General features: G+C 39.4%; 1 protein-coding gene across 1 annotated transcript; it reads left to right on the forward strand.

Moving 5' to 3' along the window:
- Positions 1-6610: 6610 nt before the first annotated feature.
- LOC121884809 (glial fibrillary acidic protein) lies at positions 6611-15571 on the forward strand. Its single transcript, XM_042393820.1, has 9 exons — positions 6611-7340; positions 9183-9243; positions 9333-9428; positions 9525-9686; positions 9931-10056; positions 11574-11794; positions 11888-11931; positions 13221-13303; positions 13540-15571. The coding sequence occupies exons 1-9, from the start codon at positions 6826-6828 to the stop codon at positions 13579-13581; spliced, it is 1350 nt and encodes a 449-aa protein (XP_042249754.1). The 5' UTR covers positions 6611-6825; the 3' UTR covers positions 13582-15571.
- Positions 15572-20144: the final 4573 nt, after the last annotated feature.

Consider the following 20144-nt stretch of genomic DNA (forward strand, 5'->3'; position numbering starts at 1 on the left):
GGTAAGCAAATGAACACAAACTAGTTGTTTAGAAATCTATATATGTAAATGTAATGATTATGTATCATGACAGGACTTGCAGTGCAAAGTCTAATGTATCAAATTTATTTTACAGCAAGAAAAGAATAGTTTAATGACAGTGTTTATATATATATATATATTATATTATATATATGTACATCCTGCCCTCACTCCAAAACAAATAAATTGTTTTTGAAATGTTTGTCAGATTGTGTTTTTTTGTTCATGCGCAGGAGGACGTTTGTGGCTCGTCCAGACTCAGCGAGTCCGGTAAATGAAAGGACACAGAAGACTGAGCTCATTGTTGGCAGTAAGAAGCTACTTGATTGATGCACTCGTTTTTGCCTCCCTCAGTTTGTTTCTTCCTCCTCTCTCTCTCTCTCTCTCTCTCTCTCTCTTTTTTTTTTTTTTTTGCTCTCTCGCTCTTCTCATGAGGGGGAAAAAAAACAGGAGGCAGACACAGGAAGGAGGAGATTTCTACGACCGTGTCTGGCTGTGAGATGGAAAGAGATTTATATCGAACAAAAAAAGGGCCTTTTTTCTTGAGATTCATTGCTTCTGACAGGTTTTCCTTTTATCGCCTTTATGAATTGATTCACTCCCTTTTTTTTTTTCCACTGTGTTCATACATAAAAAGCTCGAGTTTCAGGCTGATAACACAGATACAGTTGATAATAAGATTTGAGGGTGTAGAGTGAAAAATAAAAAGGATCACTTTTATAGTTGTTTGCTGCTGAATGGATGGATGGATTTTCTATTTCCGCAGTCAAGATAGAGACACTGCATGTTCACCCTCTTTGTTTTCTCATTTTAGGTGATGGAAATGTTTTTCTCCCCTCGACCTGACAAATCACTTACCGGGAAAACAGAATTAGATTTTATATTAGACATGACAGAGAAGTCCTTTATATATAACAAGCCAGAACAGAAGAAGTTGGTTTCTATTACACCTTAAACTTGTCCTTTTGCTCTTTGACCTTTTAGATGTTTCATGTCAGAAGAAGAGCAGGTTTCTTTCTTATGTCTCTTGCCGCCACTGCCTTAAAGGATAAGTTTACAATTTTTTAAGTCTGTAATGTTAGTGATGGGGGACAACAGCAATGTTTTTTGTTTATCTGATGATAATAGGAGGCTTCAGCCGTCTGAGTTAGTCAAATAAAGTGGAGATCTTTCACAATTACAGTCTTTTAGTACAGTCTATTCAGCTGCAGTGGAAGGATCATAACAAAAAGAGGGAATCTGGCATTAAAAAGACTGTAACTTTGCAAGATATTGACTTGATTAAACTAATTTTTATGGCTGAAGCTTCATATTAGCTTCAAATAAATAAATACATTATTGCACAGAAGGGGGGCTGTGGATTTTGTCCCCCATCACTTACATTGTAAGTGCATTATGAAGGGATTTTCTAATGGTCGGTAGGAACAGGAGGAATGATTACAGCAAGAAAAACATGTTTCAATGCTCATTTGTGCTCCTGACTGTTGTTATAAGACAGACATGAAAAGTTGTGAATCCGTCCTTTAATCATTGTGCCCTGGATGTGACGTATTCTTTGTATCTTCAGGAATGTATACTCACAGAGGGAGAACAGTCACAATCACCACAAATCACATTTTGCTAAACCTCAAGCTGTAAAACCTTATGATTTTTTTTTTTTTTTATAATACCCTCTGACACATAACCAGTCATATTTAAAGATTTGAAGACTTGAGCTGGTTTCAACAGTTTAACAGAGCAGTTTACAGTGTGTGTGTGTTTGTGTTTGTAGGTTTGTGAGGTATGCGGTTGTGTCTGTGTGGTATATTTGGGCCCCAGCATTCCTGCTGACAGGCAGGCTGGAGCTTCGGGCCTGAACCGGCTCTCCACCGGCACCTCTTTGTGGCTGCGCTCTGTTTGGACCCAGTGGTGCTGAGTCATATAGGCGGCCTGTCTGTCCCAGTTAAGCCCCCCTGATTTCCATCACAACCCCATTCCCAACATGGCCTTGCTGCTACAGAACCACCACCCAAGTATTAAGCTGGAGAATTAATGATGCCGTGAAGAAGTTTAGATGTGTTCCATAAAGCCAATTTATAAATCAAGAGTTAGTATTCTGGATTAAGGCCTACTCCTGGTTTAATTCGCCCCCCCTCTGTCCGGGAAACGGGCGCTCGATGTAGCGTTGAAGGCGGCGCTGAGACGGTCGTATTTCCAGCTCGTTCAGTCAGGATTCAATTTGGTTTGTGGCCATTTCAGCCATCAGTAGAGGTTGAGGGATGGCAGCTGAGAGGTTCACACTGGGGAGGGGGGGAGGATTCTGGGTGTAAAATGCCAAAGAGCACAAAGCAAGAGTTGAGTGTTATGCAGTCAAACTTAGTTGGCAGCCATGTTGCGTTGGCTTGAGATCAGTCTGGAACCAGCAGCATTAAGATTCAGCCCCTCAACCTCTTTTCCCCTTGTAAGCCCCCGACGAACGAGGCGATCTCCTCATGTTGGACACATGAATCAGCTGTTTGACTTGGCCCTTCGGTGACTCCAGCAGAGGGAGGAGAGCGAAAAGTCTGCGCCACCCCCCTTTCTTCTCTGCCTGTGTGTGCATGTTTAATGTTCAGGACATATTACCTCAGTGACCAGATCTGAGGCAACGGCCACGATTGTCTAAAAAATCCAGAGGGCCGAAACAATCGATGTCACCTTAATGATGCGACCGTGCCATTAATCCTTAGAGACGGAGCCTTTTAAACTCAACAAATCTCTGCCAGACTTAGAGCGTGCCATCTCGTTTAACCTCTTTTAACAGAGACCAATTGGGATTCAAGACACTGTGTTGTTGTTTTTCTTCCTCATTAGAGACAACACTCAGAGGCCAGATAGTAAAGTCATACGAGGCTTTTATTCACTGTCTCCCAGTACCACTGGTTTCCACTCCCTGTGTTTTTATGAGCCAGTAACAAAGAAGTCCTTTATGTCCCACTGCTGTTGTGGTTTTACTACCTGTTGGAAACAAAGTTAAATCACTAGCTTCATCTTCTTAACTATAAATAATGTAGGAATTCAAATTTACAATTTTGTTTCAGATATTTGGATGTATTTTCCCTTCTGCTACTGGTTTCCATTTCTGAAAACTCTTGACCCTTGGTTGAGATATTGGTAACCCTTCAGAGGATGGGTTCACAATTTTTCAAGTCTTTCTTAAAACAACAGTCAGGAGCCCAAATAAACATTGAAACATGTTTTTCTTGCTGTAATCATTCCTCCTGTTCATACTGACCATCAGAAGATCACTTCATAATGCACTTACAATGGAAGTGATGGGGGCCAAAATCCACAGTCCTCCCTCTGTGCAAAAATGTATTTAAATGTTTATCTGAAGCTGATATGAAGCTTCAGTGTCCAAATGAGTCAAATCAAGCAGATATCTTTCAACGTTACAGTCTTTTTAGTGCAAAAGTTCCTCTTTTTGTTACTATACTTCCACCGCAGCTCAACAGGGAAACACTGTCCGAGGAAACAAAAAGAGGGAATTTGATGCTAAAATGACTGTAAATGTGTCAGATATCCACTTGATATGACTAACTCAGATTGATGAAGCCTCATATAAGCTTCACATCAACTTTTAATGACTATGTGGACACACTGTGGATTTTGTCCCCCATCACTTACATGGAAAGCACATTTGAAGGGGATCTTTTAACAGCCAGTATGAACAGGAGGAATGATTACAGCGAGGAAAACCTCTTTCACTGTTTATATGGACACCTGACTGCTGTTTTAAAGGACCAGTGTGTAAGATTTAGTGGCATCTAGTGGTGAGATTGCAGATTGCAACCAACTGAATACCCCCTCCTCTCAACCCGTCCCTTTCAAGCATGCAGGAGAACCTGTGTTGCCCATGAAAAACACAAAAGGCCCTCTCTAGAGCCAACATACATTCTGGGCCACTGTAGAAACATGGCGGTGCAACATGGCGGGCTCCATGGAGGAGGACCCACTCCCTATGTAGATGTAAAAGGCTCATTTTAAGGTAACAAAAACACAAATTCTGTTATTTTCATGGGATTATACACAATTTAAACATACTTATAAATATTCTATTCCATTTCTGCCAATGGATCCCCGAAATATTACACGCTGATTCTATAAGACTTATAAACAGTATATAAACAGTTGATAAATGATTTAAAACCTACCATAATGTAGTTTCAATCTCATATACGTAAGTGTTTATTAATGTATTTGTTAACTACTATAACTCCTGCTGTGGGTGGAGGCTGCAATATAAACTCATAACAAACTTAAAATAACAAAGTTGTAATAATATATAAAATAATATAAAATATGTCTTAATTGGAGAAGTAATAATTGCTGACAAATACTGTGCATTTATAAACACTTAAACTACATTATACTGTGTTGTAAATGTCTGCTTATGAATGTTAAATAGGGGGACTTACTGAGTTATTTAATGCACCAGATTGAACATCAACTCTGAATTACATGTTAAAGTTATATTTGTCTCCAGTAAACTGATTTTCATACTGAACAGAAATAAATGGAGACTAATGGCTTCCTGAAATGACACAAATATATCTGAAGTTCAAAATTCTTTGTTAACGAGCGAGTAACTTAGTAATAAATGAGGAAAAACACACTGATGTCAAATGTCTTGACGGTGGTTGTGTCAAAGGAATCTAATTATTCTTATCTTCAGGGATGCAAACATGCAAATGCAGAGCAGACAATCAGTCGCAATCTCATCTCCGCACATCTCCTCAAACTCTCCTCATAAAAAAAGAAGTCAGAAAAAGATCAGCTGAAGCGCTCTGACGTCGCCAGCCCTGCGGTTGTCAAGGTAATGGATGAAAATGGTTTTGTAACGCAGCCTGTGTTAGTCCTCTCAGAGTTCAGATTAGGTCTACACCCCCTCCCCTCCTTCCTCAACCCACTCCTCCCCGCCTCTACCATCCATCTGTCTTCACAGCCAATAAGACGTCTAATAAACCGAGCACAGTGAACACCCCAGAGGCCTGCAGTCTCACTGGAGCCTCGGCTACTCTCTACCTCGGCTGTAATAAAAGCCTACATGTGTGCCCGCACGTTTAATGGGCCAACAAATGTAGATATACAGTGGTGTGTAAAGCTGTTTTATCATGTTGCCAAGATAACAGGTTTAAAAAATGTGGTGAATACAAGAAATCATCCATGTTGCCTTGGTTAATCATTGGCTTTGGTGCTTTTTATTGGCATATTACAATATTAGTGCAACATGTTTAATTTTGTGCACACAGTTCTTTTCTTGTAAGGAAAGAGAATTATGTTCAAAGTGCAACAAATAACAGTAACGTTATTCTAATGATAGTTTAGTTATGATAATTTGTCTGTTTATAACTTTTGTTTGTGACATAGTATGCATGAAAACTGACACTTGCTGCCACAAAGTTGCATTTTCTGTAAATAATTTCTCTTTTTCACAGCGCAAAAAGCGATTTCCCCTCAAAATATGATATTTTACAGCCATATTATGTTGAAGGATAAAGTTTGAAAGAAGCCTGACTGTTTGGCAATAAAATGTTATTGTACATATGCACAAATGCACAGAACCATGCAACTTTATCTGCTTTATTTCCTTTTTTATCTACTATGTATAAGTATATCCATATTTTTACTTATATTTTACATTGTTCTTATCTGCACAGATGGTAATAATAGCATGCTCTATCCATATTGTCCATCTATCTATCTATCTATCTATCTATCTATCTATCTATCTATCTATCTATCTATCTATATTCATGACTGTAATATTGTTTTATTATATAAAACAATGTATTAACAGCCATTGAGCAGCCAAACATTTATCTTCAGTGAAGTAATTTTGCAGTATTTAGTCTCCTTTAATATTATATGAAGTATTTTAACTGCTACAGTGTTTTTCGTGGTCAGTATGGTTTATGCAAAGTGTTAGTTTCCAAATAATAAACCAAATATTACAGCAGGAACACTTGGCAGGGAAACATTTAGGGTTATTCCTTGAAGAAATTTAACATAGTTTTATCTATTATTTGTTTATTACCATCTATTTGACCAAAAACTTCTAAAAATACAAACAAATATTATGAATATTACTTAAAAATGTGACCTAATTTCATGATAAGTTATTCCCGTTAGAGTAAGCAGGTGTTTAGTGAATACTTGTAAGCAGTTATGTCCTTTATTATGTAACTTTGCCAAAAACTGCCATCCGAAGAGAAGAGACAACAGTCTAAGTCTAATTATCTGCTTCATCCACCAATCTGCTGTTGCTTTCTTTGATAAAGAAGTGAAGATATCTTCCCAGCAGCTCCATCCTTTTTGTTCAATCAAACTCTGTTTCTGTTTTTGTTGAGAGTGCATGTGTGGTCAGGTTTGAATCGGTGGCCCAGACTCGGTCACACAAATTCCTTTTCATTCAGCTGGAACAGAAAGAAAGAGAGAAAAGACAAAACGGGGTGAAAGTAAGAGTGAGAGAGAGAGAGAGAGTGAGTCAGAGGCCAGGGAGAAGGGGAGGAGAGGGTGGTGGTGATGGTTCGGGGGGGGGGAGACGGAGAAAGCCAAGAGACATTTGTTGTTGAGTGGACGAGCACAGACAATCCCTGGCACACAGCTTTTTGAGTGTCATATAAACCACCCCTTCGCTCTCCCTTTTTGTCCCTTTCACTGCCTGCCACCCTCCCTTCTCCCTGCCCCACCCTGTGGTCTCTCTGCTTTGGACTTGGGGGGGGGGGGGGTTGCCTGCTTCTATAAAAGCCCCGTTTGTGCCCTGAGTGAGCTTCATTTCCCATCATGGAGAGTCAGAGAGTCCAGTCCTCTTACAGGAAGCGTTTCGGGCCCCAGGGCTCGAGCGGCTCAGGAGTCAGAATTAGCAGCCTTTCTTCCGGTCGCCTCTCCTGGCATGGCACCCCTCGCACCCACTCCAGCCCGGTCTCCCGGATCTCTCTTGGCTCGGCCAACACAGCCCTGCTCCTGGGGAGCCCCGGGGACCGGCTGGACTTCTCAGCTGACTCCCTGATGAAGGCCCAGTACAAGGAGACACGTACCAACGAGAAGATGGAGATGATGGGCCTGAATGACCGCTTTGCGAGCTACATCGAGAAGGTGCGGCTGTTGGAGCAGCAGAACAAGGTGCTGGTGGCGGAGCTGAACCAGCTGAAGGGGAAGGAGCCCAGCCGCCTGGGAGACATCTACCAGGAGGAGCTGAGAGACCTGCGGAGGCAAGTGGACGGTCTCACCGCCGGCAAGGCCCGTCTGGAGATAGAGAGGGACAACCTGGCTGCAGATGTGTCCACGCTCAAGCAGAGGTAGGAGGAAACAGGGTGGAGGATCATGCATATCGTAGTAAGACCTCTATGTCTCTTCTTAACTCTTCTATGATGCAAGTGACCCTTTATTGCTTCTTATTTTGATGATAAAAGAAAATTTATGTTACAGTTGGTGCTCGAGAAATGAGCTGAATAGCTAAAATATAAATATAGAAAGATTCTTGTACAGTTTTGTATATGATATAAAGTAGAGATGTAATGTATAAACCATAACCAAAGAACTTATCAGCATAAAGAAAGTTTAAATCAACTTAGAAAGGAGGGGAGGGGTACTACACTCCCTCCTGAGTTGTCTCTTCTGTTACATATGTGGGTTTTATACACTGAATTTCAGTTTTTTGTGTAGTTTTTTTTAAATTTTCTTGTTGTTTGTTTCAGTTTTTGTGTGTGTAAGTTTTGCATCTCAGTGGTTCAAAGCAAGTAAAGGTATTAAAGTATTAACGGTTGCTCACAAATTCAGCCGCTTTCGGTCAACTTGGCTTCGGTTCAATCTCGATGCTGTGCACTTGGTTTTGCTTTGAGATTTTAGTCAAATACTCGGCGCATAAAAAGTTCAGTTTGACAAGATTTGAGGTCTCACGGTACAAAATGAGACAAATTCGTTACATAGCGGAAGTTTTTTGGGGGTTTTTTTCTTTTTCTTTAATGCATTTATATGCAGATTCGGTTTTGTCTCTGATTCGTTGGAATGCAGACCACTGTGAGCTGCCCGAGCTTTACTCCTGGATCCCTCTTTACAAACTTGATCCTGACTGAACCCCTCGCCGCCATTGAGTGAGTGCGGAGGAATGAGGCGCACACAATGGTAGCCCTCCACAAAGGGAGCAAACAGCCAGGCAGATGTTCTCTTCTTCCCTGTTACTCCAAAACATCGATTCACTGCACTGTTGCGAGGCTTTTATTTTTTTAATTTAAGTTGCACACGTGATATGAATCTATAATTTAATTTAGACTAGAGAATAAGTAATTGAAAGTCTACTTCGGACTCCTCTGTAGCCTCCGATTAACACACAGCTGCTGGTCCCCTCAAAGAAAAGAAAGTGAATAGTGATGACCGTGGCTGAGTGGGTCAAAGGTCACTTTTGTGATTCCTTGAACCACTCCATTCAGCCAACTCTGCATGCAGCTGTACAGATGTTACCCCCCCCAAAGTGTGAGCATTTATGTTTCTACGTCTCTGGGTGTATGGCAGATGGATTGCAGGGTGGTGTGTGTCAGCGTTTGAGGCTGAGGATGGATCTTTTGTGTGTGTGTGTGTGTGTGTGTGTGTGTGTGCACTCCATCCCGTGGGAAAGGCCTCTGGCTGTTAGATTGGAGTGAATGTGTAATGATGCGTAAGCTGCCCTTTCAGCTGAGCCCCAGTCGTCCTCTGCAGCACGGGGAGCTGCACTGAAGCTCACAGTTTAAAAAAAATCTGATTGAAATGCTTGGAATGTGTTTCAGTCCCCACAGTTGGACTCTTTTTATGCAGAAAAGTCTATAACTGTACACTTGTTTCTCTCTTTCACTGGTGTTGAGCCATAAAGGAGCTGCCAGTACTATTATGCATGATACAGTAGCTAAACTGGACATTATCAGGCATGTTGTTTCAATGAAATATTGGGTGTTGGGGATATTTTCTCTTTAAAATTCCCCAAAGAATCCATTCTTAACATAACATCTGGAAATAATTAGAACAAATGTGATTAATCAAAACAGGTATTTTGCATGTTGCAGTCATTTGCTAACTCATGCTAAGAAATGCTTCAACTACTGTGTGTTTTCTATAGTTGTTTTATCCATCATGATTCAAGCTTTTACTCCTTTTTGTGATTCATTCAGGTTGCAGGATGAGATCGGCCTCCGACAGGATGCGGAGAACAATTTGAATACCTTCAGACAGGTAATTCTATTTCCTGGATTCATGATCTAAACAGTTTATATATTCAGTATGTCTGACTGTCTGTGTTCATTCCTCTGTGTGCCTCATAGGATGTGGACGAGGCGTCTCTAAATCGTGTCCAGTTAGAGAGGAAGATCGATGCCCTGCAGGATGAGATAAACTTCCTGAAGAAGATTCATGACGAGGTAAGAATGAAATTAATCAAATACTTTCATTATCTTTAACTATAGCTATACCCTTGTCTTCACTTTTTATCCCTACTATCCTTTCCCCCGTCTCAGGAGCTGCGTGAGTTCCAGGAGCACGTTATGGCCCAGCAGGTGCACGTTGACCTGGATGTGTCCAAACCAGACCTGACTGCTGCTCTGAGAGACATCAGGGTCCAGTATGAAAACGTGGCCTCTTCAAACATGCAGGAGACGGAGGAGTGGTACCGGTCCAAGGTCAGAAGACTCAGAAGACAAACTAGTCTGTTATGAAGCTTGTAGTGATGAGAACAAGAGAAATACATATAAAGACACTAGGTTCAACTTTCATGGTCCCTGTGAGGAGATACACAACTGCCAATAAAAATAATATTAAGTAATATTATCCAAGTGTATTTATATGCAAGGTTTAGAAATAAAAGCAAGTTATGAAATTCATTAAGGTGAATATAACATACTTACTGTTTGTGTTTGTACACAGTTTGCTGACCTGACAGATGCAGCCAATCGTAACGCAGAAGCTCTGCGCCAGGCCAAGCAGGAGGCCAATGAATATCGGCGTCAGATCCAAGTGGTGACCTGCGACATGGAGGCTCTCCGTGGGACAGTAAGTCCGCCAAATAATCACAGAGAACATTGTGTGATAAATTGCCAGTATATCGGCTAATAATCAGAGAAAAATTACAAAATAAAAGTGCTGTCTGAAAGTGTGAACCCAGGGACAAATCTATAGCACACTGGATTTAAAATAGAACAATGACTATGAGGTTAAAGGTCTCAGCTTTAATTTGGTCACCTGATGTGACCAATGTAGAGACCATCACCCTTTTTACACATAATTTCCTAATTTAAGGGCCTTGAGGTAAACGGAAACATAACATTGTCATATTTAATATTTGGTAGCAAATGGTCAGTGTCTGTCTGAAGTCCGTTACACAAAGACATCATTAGTTTCTTCTGTGGTCATGTGACTGACTTGGCCAGTCAAGAACATTCACAAATTCACTGTGATGAATCTTTTATGGGTTTTTTGTGTCTGTTAGGTGAACATATATGTATAAAAATCACATGTATAATTTGACTAGTTACACACAGCTAACATATCTGTGTCACTAAATTGCTGATTATAAATGAGGCAAGTAATGTTAAACACTAGCTTACGTTACTTGGTGGTAACTTTAAGTGGAAACCTGCAGTATTTGCTGGTGCCACCACTTTGTAGCTGCTAATACAACCACGTAACATTTGGCTAATCATTAGATAACATGCACAGAAAACAACATATGACACTTGGTTCGAATGTTAAAACATGAGTGTCTTGTCTGTGTGTTATGGTCATTGTCCTGGTGCACTGTTCAAAAGACTGGGGGAATATATGTGTAAACTGTACCCTGTTTACTCTAACTTACTAATCTCTGATCCCCAATCGCTGCTTCATTTCAAATCCAAAAAGTTTGTTGTTAGGCACCTATTGACCCCTCAGTATACAAGGTAGTACTCTAGAGCTGAAGTGAGATAATTAGTCGATTAACTTGCAACAATTCTGATAATTAATTAATCTTTTAAGTTATTTTTTTAAGCAAAAATGCCAAAAAATTCACCGGCACCAGCTTCCCAAATGTGAATATCTGCTAATTTTCCATGATAATAAACTCAACATCTCTGGTTTTTTGACTGTTGGTCGTACAGAACAAATAATCTGAATATTTTAACTTGTGCTTCAGGGGAATAATGATGCGCTTCAGTGGTGGAAAATGTCGAACTAATTTGAGATTTATCAGATTATGGAGACCCAAATGACATGCAGTAAACCTGGACTTTTAGATTCCCCTGTTCAGTTGCCAGTTGGTAACACAGCCTTGACTTGTAGTAAAGCAGCAGCAGTAGCAGTGGTAGTTATAGCAGTAATAGTACTGGTATCAATAGTAATAATAGTGTCAGTAGTAGAGGAAGTAGTAGTGGTACCAGTGGTAGAAGTAGTGGTACCATTAGAAGTAAAGGTGGCAGTAGTTGTGTTATCGTTTAAACTAATCTGATTAGAGTGTTAAATGAAACCTCAGGGACCAGCAGTCTACCACCTCAGATGCAGGCTTTCATTACTCGGTCTTGTCTGTCCTCCTTCAGAACGAGTCTCTGGAACGCCAGCTCCGGGAGATCGAGGACCGCTTCACCATGGATACGGCCGGTTATCAGGATACGGTGAGCCGCCTGGAGGAGGAGATCCAGGCACTGAAGGAGGAGATGGCGAGACACCTGCAGGAGTACCAGGACCTCCTCAACGTCAAACTGGCCCTGGATATCGAGATCGCCACCTACAGGAAGCTGCTGGAGGGCGAGGAGAGCAGGTGAGAGCTCGGCGGGCTGGTCGGGTTTGATACAACCGACAAATGTAGAGAAGTAATGTTGGTAGATGTTGATGTTTGTTTCTGTTCCTCCAGGATCACCATCCCGGTTCAAAGCTTTTCCAACCTGCAGTTTAGAGGTCAGTATCAAATTCAGCTGCAATAATTGGTCGATTCATCGATTAGTTGCCAACCATTAAATTAATCGCCAACTATTTTGATAGTCGGTTAATCATTTTGATTCATTAAAAAAAAAAAAAAGTCAAAATCCTCTGATTCCAGCCTCTCAAATGTGAATATTTTCTGGTTTCTTTAGTCCTCTATGACAGTAAACTGAATGTCTTTGGGTTGTGGACAAAACAAGACATTTGATGACGTCACCTTAGGCTTTAGGAAACAGTGATTGACATTTTTCACAATTTTCTGACATTTTTTAGACCAAACAACTGATCGATTAATCAAGAACATAATAGACAGATTAATTAATAATGACATTAATTATTAGCTGCAGCCCTAGTGTCAAAAGTGACCTTATTTTGACTCATGTCTTTTGAAAGGTGCTTTTGAAATTTCATGGTACATTCAATATATTTTCATATGTCTTGTTTGTAAGTAGGAATTTTGGCTTGATGGTAGCGCTAGAGAAAAGGTAAAAAAAACATTAGGACTCATCCTCAGGAGACTATGAATCGATTATCTAATATAAATTAATCTACTTATTATTTTCTCGCCTAATCAATTTATTGTTTTCTCTAGAAATTTTCAGAAAATAGTGAAAAATTACAGTTATAATTTCCCAAATGTCTTCTTTTGTCTGACTAATGGTACAAACCAAAAGATATCGAGTTTACTGTCATGTATGATGAAAAAAAACATCAAAACCTCACGTTTGAGAAGCTGAAACCAGAATATATTTTGCATATTTGCTTAATAAAGGACTAAAACTATTATTGAATTATCAAAATAGTTACCGATAAATTTTCTATCAACTAATCAAGTCAAATTTATTTATAGAGCACATTTCATACAGAAAGCACAACACAATGTGCTTCACGAGGGCAAGAGCAATACAATTATAAAGACATAAAATACAAACATACATATCATTATACATACAAGCAAACAAACATACGCTTGTATCTCTAATGAATATATATTCAAATAAAATGTTTTTCAGATGTTTTGTCATGAAAATAAGTGTTGCTGAAGCTGATATTTTAACTTGACAGAGGAACCAGATGATTCCTCCTGAGCTTCATATTCATATTTAGGTGTTTTGAGTTTTCCAGTTGAATTTCCATTTTTCTGGGTCACTCTTCCTGTGTATTCATCCCGTAAATATATCATATGTGGCAGTAATTGAATGCACAGGGAAAATCCTTTCGAACACAGGATAATAAACCACCATTTCTCTTTTCATCTTTTTTAGAAACTAATCTGGACACTAAAACCCCAGAGGCCCACGTGAAGAGGAGCATCCTGGTTCGAACCGTGGAGACCAGAGACGGGGAGGTTTGTGCTTTTTATAAAACAACACAACTCACACTGAAGCAGGTCAATCCGTACGCTGCACCTCCTGCACACCTCCTCTGGGGGGCGATGTTCAACCCTTCTGCAGGTTTTCACACACAGGATGACCTTTGCCTCAACACACCTGATGCCATTTGCAAACACATATGAAAACTCACCCGGGATTTGTCCTTTTTTTTTTTTTTCCTATTTTTAACTCAGATCTCTTTTCTTTTCAGATCATTAAGGAATCAACCACTGAACACAAAGATCTTCCTTGAGGTTTTGTGACCGGCTTACATCTGGTCTTCAGTCACCCCAAAGCTCATCATTCCACTTTCTCTCCCTTCATCATCACCCGCAGACTAAATTAACTGCCCTAAAACCATAATATAACCACCTCCTATGTGCTCTCATTAGAATTTCTGCCAAAACATACGTGTTTAGCTTTTTGTACAGCTCCACGATTAGCTTGAGTTGAAATGTAGGCTAAAGGTCTGTAGCCTGATCCAGTAAAACCTACTGTTTTATTCTAACATGGACTGACAGACCAGATTTATAGCGTTGTTTCTAAGTAGGTTGCCATAGAGGAGGTATAGGAATATGTAGCGAGGAGGTGGAGGTTGACGTGTGGTTCTGTGGATGTGAAATGTGGCAAGAGAAGTACAGTAGGGAGTTGACTGTATATGTCAGAGCTGAATTTGGGCAGAGAATGAGAGATATGTGTATGTTAGAGCAGATTTTTGGCAGAGCGACCAGTGAATATGAACTGGTTTTTAACCCTTGTCTGGTGCTATTTTACATTTCAGTGCTTTGTTGTTGTAGCAGCCACCTCTCTGTTTGAGGGTTGTTTCGTGTATTAAAGGTCCTGCACACCTGCACTGATGTTTTTTTTGTTTGTTTTTTTTTAGGTAGGATGATTGGACCTCTTCTCGGGTTGGATTTGGGTAGAGCTTTGTTGAGAGTCTGTTGAGATAAACTTACTTTTTCACTTAGTAGCCAAACAAACCTGCTCTGAATAGGCAGAGCTGCAAAAACCAAGAGGAACACAAAGAAACAATAGAGTTCCCACACGCTGAAGAAGAACAGCCTGAAAGCACAGTCGAGCAAGATTTGTTAGCCAAATCGAAATCTTAAGAACATTAGACATGCAAAGATAGTTAAAAGGCAATCATGAAGATGAAATTGCTTATTTTTGACACAAGAATGTACCCACATATCCAAGTTTTATCGTCTTCTCTTTGCTTTTGTGTTTGCCACTAAGTGATGGAGTGACATTGACAACTTCAGCAGGGGACCACCTGCATATCATCTATAAAAAAATATGAATTGTCCCATCAACAGGTGCAACAAATCTAACAAGAGAGTCTGTAGTGTTTGTATATGCCTACACAGTTCTGAGGTGACGTCTAAACAGCCAAAAAATAGTAAAAATAACAGTGAATGTAGTGTAAAGGTGTAGGACCTTTGCTCTTCTGTGTTCTCTATTCACTGCACACCCAGCCTGTTGTGTCCTCAGTCTCTTGAACACGACATGATAAAACATCATCTTTTTGTTTGACACCAGGACGTGTCAGAGCACGCCAATTTATCTGGCAGACGTGATAGGGACAGAGCCAGGTTGGAGGTGTGGAGGGGGTGTTTGGAAGCTGACGCAACCTTTGCCCCGCAGCTTCTAGTTAAGCCAACAACCTCTTTCCAACCTCCAAAACACACACACCGGCCAATTTATGTAGTGTTTGACTCATAGCTGAAAGACATGCAAACACAACCACAGCCCATACCTGCACCAGAAAACCCTTGTTTTTTTAATTTTGAAAGGGGACGTCGGGGGTTGAGGAGGCTAGAAGGAAGGACGTCACAGCTCAAAACACTGTAATCCAAACCTCGTCCTTTGTAGGAAGCCCTGCTGACTGAAACCATGCCGATAGGTTCTGCCACTAAACTAATGAGAATGGTGGTGCTACGCTGAAGCTGGCTGCCGCTGCGCTCGTCGCCAAGGACATGCTGTGATTTGTGTTTCCATGTGTTGCCTCCCGCCTTCTCCCCCCCCACAACTTCAACCCCTTTCTCCTGTATTGTTTTGTTTTGGGGTTTTTTTTTTAATGTCGATCCTACATAGAAATTCTGAATCCTGCTTTTTTGTTGTTGTTGTTGTTGTTGTTGTTGGAAGAAACCTCTGCAGATGTGAATATAACATTAGTTTTGACCAATGCTACATGCTACGACGTCATGTTAACTTAACGACAATAAACATTTTGTTTGGTAGAATTGATGCCTCTTATTTAGTCTTTTCTAAACAAGCTTTCCTTTCATTTTTTTTCATGATGATACTGACACATACATACAGTCAATCAGCTCTGAGCGTTATACAAGCTGACAGTTAACTTCAGGGTATTCAGACACTATTCATCATATCTGATTGTTTCTGCCCGTCAGCCAGGCTGCGCTGCCGAGCAGATGGGTTCATTTCCTGTAATATCAAGGCTCATTATGAGTGTTACTATATATCCAGGCAGAGAAATAATAGTTCCCAAAAATAGTGTCTTTTGAGATGCAAATAAAGACCTGTGCAGGAATGTCAAACACCTGACCTCAAGTTTACAAAAAGTCAGTTTCCTGGAATTTCATTTATTCTGTCCTTATATAAACTTTGGACTTATATTTGATTTGTTTAAATCAAGGTTCACAATTGTTCACATCTGTCTTAAAACAATAGTCAGGTGCCCATATGAACATTAAAACTGTGTCTGCTTCCTATTATCATTCCTCCTTTTCATTTTGGTGGATTTCAGTGTAAGTGATGGGGGACAAAATCCATCACCCTTGCTCTGTGTAAAACTACATTCTGAAGTTTATCCAGAGTTAATATGAGGCTTCTGCAGGCTGAATTAGTCAAATTTATCACGTTTTTACAGTCATTTAATTACTAGATTTCTTCTTTGTGTTACTATCTGCACTGCAGCTCAGAAAGGAAACACTTTCTGTGGAAACAAAGAGAGGAATTTTGCACGAAAAAGACTTTGGAAGATACCCACTTTATTTGATTTGATCATTTAAGCCTCATTAACTTCAGATAAACGTTGGAATATACTTTTCAACAAAGCAAAGACTTGGATTTTGTCCTTCGTCTCTTACATTGGAAGAATGTTCAACAGGGATCTCTTATTCAAACAAGCAAAAACTGTTTCAGTCAACATATGTGAATATTGTTTTAAGACAGACTTGAACCAATCTTAACCCAGCCTTTAAGTTTTATGTTACTCGTTGTGCATAGTTATTGAATTTTTTCTCAGTTGGGCAGGTTTGACCCCAATGAAAACACTCTAGCAGGTGTTGTCTCCCATAGTCAGGGTCCAGTATGGTTACTGGTCTGCCTGTGAGGGTTCATAAAGTGTTTATGTGCTATTAAAGACTCTTTGTTCAGAGTAAATCTTTTTATTGATGCATCATATTAAAGTAAGTCTTTTTACTTATTTAGCACCTTTCAATAGTAGAGACATCACAAAGTGCTTCACAGAAGAAATAAAGCATGAACACAAATACAGAGAAACACAATAAAAAACTAAATAAATAGAAAATAGAAAAAATACATAAAAGGCAAGTCTGAACAAATGCCTTTTGAGCTGCTTTTTGAAGGTGTCCACAAAGAGACCAGAGACCTGCTGGTGACATACAGTAGGGCTGCAGTAGATCTCTAATGTAGGCAGGAACCAGACCATGCAGACCTCTATGGGTGATCACGAGAACTTTAGAACTTTAGAACTTTAGATTCAGAATCAGAATCAGTGTCACATGGGACCTTTTGGAGGAACTGGTCAGGAGTTCAGCAGCAGCATTTTGGACCACTCGTAAACGATCCAGGGATGTTTTGCTGAGGCAGGTGAAAGGAGAGTTATAGTAGTCAAGACGGGATGATATAAAAGTATGAATTAACATTTCCATCTCTGTTTGAGGCACAATAGGCCTGAACTTTTCAGTGTTTCTCAGCTCGAAAAAACAAGAGCGAATGAGACACTTGTGGTCCAGAATCAGAGCTGGTCCATAGTGACACATAGATTTTTTATGGAGGATTTAACTGAGGAGGTAAGAGACCCAAGACCAGCCTTTATCTTGGTGCCAAAACTAGGAGGGGCAGAAATAAGGATTTCTGTTTTGTCCTCATTTAGCTGTAATAATAATTATCTTCTATCTACCATCTAGTTTTTTTGTAGAGAACCATGTTAAGAGCAGAAGACAAATAAAAGAGCAGCTGTAATCTATCAGACTGAGCTCAAAGTTCTTTATCAGGCAGCATAAAGACCTTGAAGTCTTTTAGATGACGTCGTCTCTTTTGTTTGTCTTCTGCTTTTTATCAGCTTCTCAGATATTTAACAAGAAAGTAATGAAACCATGATGGCATCAGAAATATGGTTAAAAACATATTTGAGTACTTGATTCTCACTACTAAGATAGAAATGCATCTAAGCATGATTATAATGATTGAAGTTGCAACTGACTGCAGTGCTTTTCAAGACCCAACATGGAAGTCCAGGATATCTGACATACAAGACTGGATTTATATTTAGTATATTTGAGAGAAAAGTATGAAAACCATTGATGAAGGAAGTATTTAGATTCCTTATTTAAAGAAACCCTCCAGATATGTTTTAAGACATATAAAGGCACTCTGCTCTAACATATATTATGTTTTCTTTTGAATTAGGCCCTACCCAACATTTTAAAAATTACAGAAATGAAGAAGAAATGAAGAAATGAATGAGCAAATAATTTTCATTTTAAACGTTTAACAGCTGGACACAAGATGTCTCCTACTTCACAAGAAAAGCCTCAGATTTACACATCACATTAAGCTAGTGTTGATGTTTAAAACCATGATTGTATTTACACATCTTCAACTCAGATTTAAAGTCACCACAGAGAAACATTTTTTTTGTTAAAACAGACTATTTTGTGTCAAAATCTGCACAAACATCATCCTGCACAGTGAAGCTCAAACATCCAACTGAAGGAACAAGAAGAAAAGTTGAGTGAAGTGAGACTTTAAGTAGAATTAGCAATAATACAATATAAAAAAAAGACCTCCGTCCACAAGTAAACATATTGCATTAAAAATAGGCACTTAAATGAAGTATTATGAGCAAAATTTGCTTAAAATATCAAAAGGAGAAGTAGAAATAGTACAGAAAATGGCCCCTGTTATATATATATTATATGATAGCATTATTATTAGTGGTGCATTCAAGTGCAGGCTAAGTTGCATTTTACTCGATCAAGGTGGAGCTAAATATTTTATATATTGTTGAATAGTTTAATCCATAACCGTGCATCATATTTAATGAACTCATCCTATGTTTTATATGTAAAATCTTGAACTGTAAAGTAATTAGTAACTAAAGCTAGTAGTCCAGTAAATGTAGTGAAGTAAAAATAATAATAATAATAATAATAGCTTTATTTGTATAGCACCTTTCATACAAGAAATGCAGCTCAAAGTGTTTTACAACAAAAATTACATGATAAAGACATAAAAAAACCATAAAAGCATGTAGGAAAAAAACATTGATTTAACATAAGATGGATGATAAAACAAAAAGTAAAACCCACTAAAATACACAGAGTGTGTAATAATCAAAGAATAAAATATGATAAGAACAAGTTAAAGCATAGAACGTATAAATATATAACATTTAAAACGTACAGCAGAGAGCAAAGTGCAAAGCTATTTAAATGCTTGGGTACCAGTTTTAAGCTTTCTTGATATCCCTGATATCTAATTAAAAATACAATATTTCCTTCTGAATTGCAGTGGAATAGAAGTATTAAGTAGCAAAAACTTGAAATACTCAATTAAGTACAAGTATTTCAAATTTGCATAGCTACACATGCAGCTACCTCGCCTCTGAACATCTTCTTTCAGTGCTCTCTTCTAATTTTTCTTTGGTATAACGTCTGTGATGTGCGTATTAAAGTGCGACTCAGAAAGCGAGTGTGTGTAGAGTACAGTGTGTATCTGTTTTGCCCGGCTCTTATCAGAGGAATGGAGGGTCTCAGGTCTGCACTGAAGTCGACCCTGAGCTGAAGGAATTCCAGGCAGATAAAACTCTCAGGCGGTCGGGGTGCAGGCACTGACATCTGGCTCTGAAACACTTTTCCCGTCCAGTCCTGTGTTCCAAAGGGCCGGGAAGGGGCGAAAGGTGACGGAGATGTGCATTTTTTTAAGCTCATTATCTCTCAAAAGCGGGTGCGAGGTGACAACAGCTGTCATGTAAGCTACAGAAAACATGAATACACGCAGGCATCTAGAAAATGCACAGTTTTACTTGAAAGCACGGGCACGGACTTCCAGAAAATGCTGGCATGACTGGAAACACCCTTAGTTACCATATTAATGACTCCAAAACAGTTTTCTTTAGCTAAGACATTCCTTCATCATGGTGGGGCTTTTCATTAGAGAAGCAAATAACTTCAACATACGGTCAGGTGTCCAAATTAACATTAAAATGGGGTTTTCCTGCTGTAGTCATTCCTCCTGTTCATTAGAAGATCCCTTCATGTTACACTTTCAATGTAAGTGATGGGGGCAAAAAATCCACAGTCATCCTTCTGCCTTCTGTTTACCCACTTCATATGACTAACTCAGACTGCTGAAGCCTCATATAAGCTTAAGATACAGTTTTAAAGGACACACTGTGGATTTTGGTTCCTATCACTTACGTTAAAAGAATATTTGAAGAGGATCTTTTAACAGCCAGTATGAACAGGAGGAATGATTACAGCGAGGAAAACTTCTTTCACTGTTTATATGGACACCTGACTGCTGGTTTAAGACAGACAGACTTGA

The sequence above is a fragment of the Thunnus maccoyii genome, chromosome 18 (genome assembly GCF_910596095.1).
Source record: "Thunnus maccoyii chromosome 18, fThuMac1.1, whole genome shotgun sequence".
NCBI lineage: Eukaryota > Metazoa > Chordata > Actinopteri > Scombriformes > Scombridae > Thunnus > Thunnus maccoyii.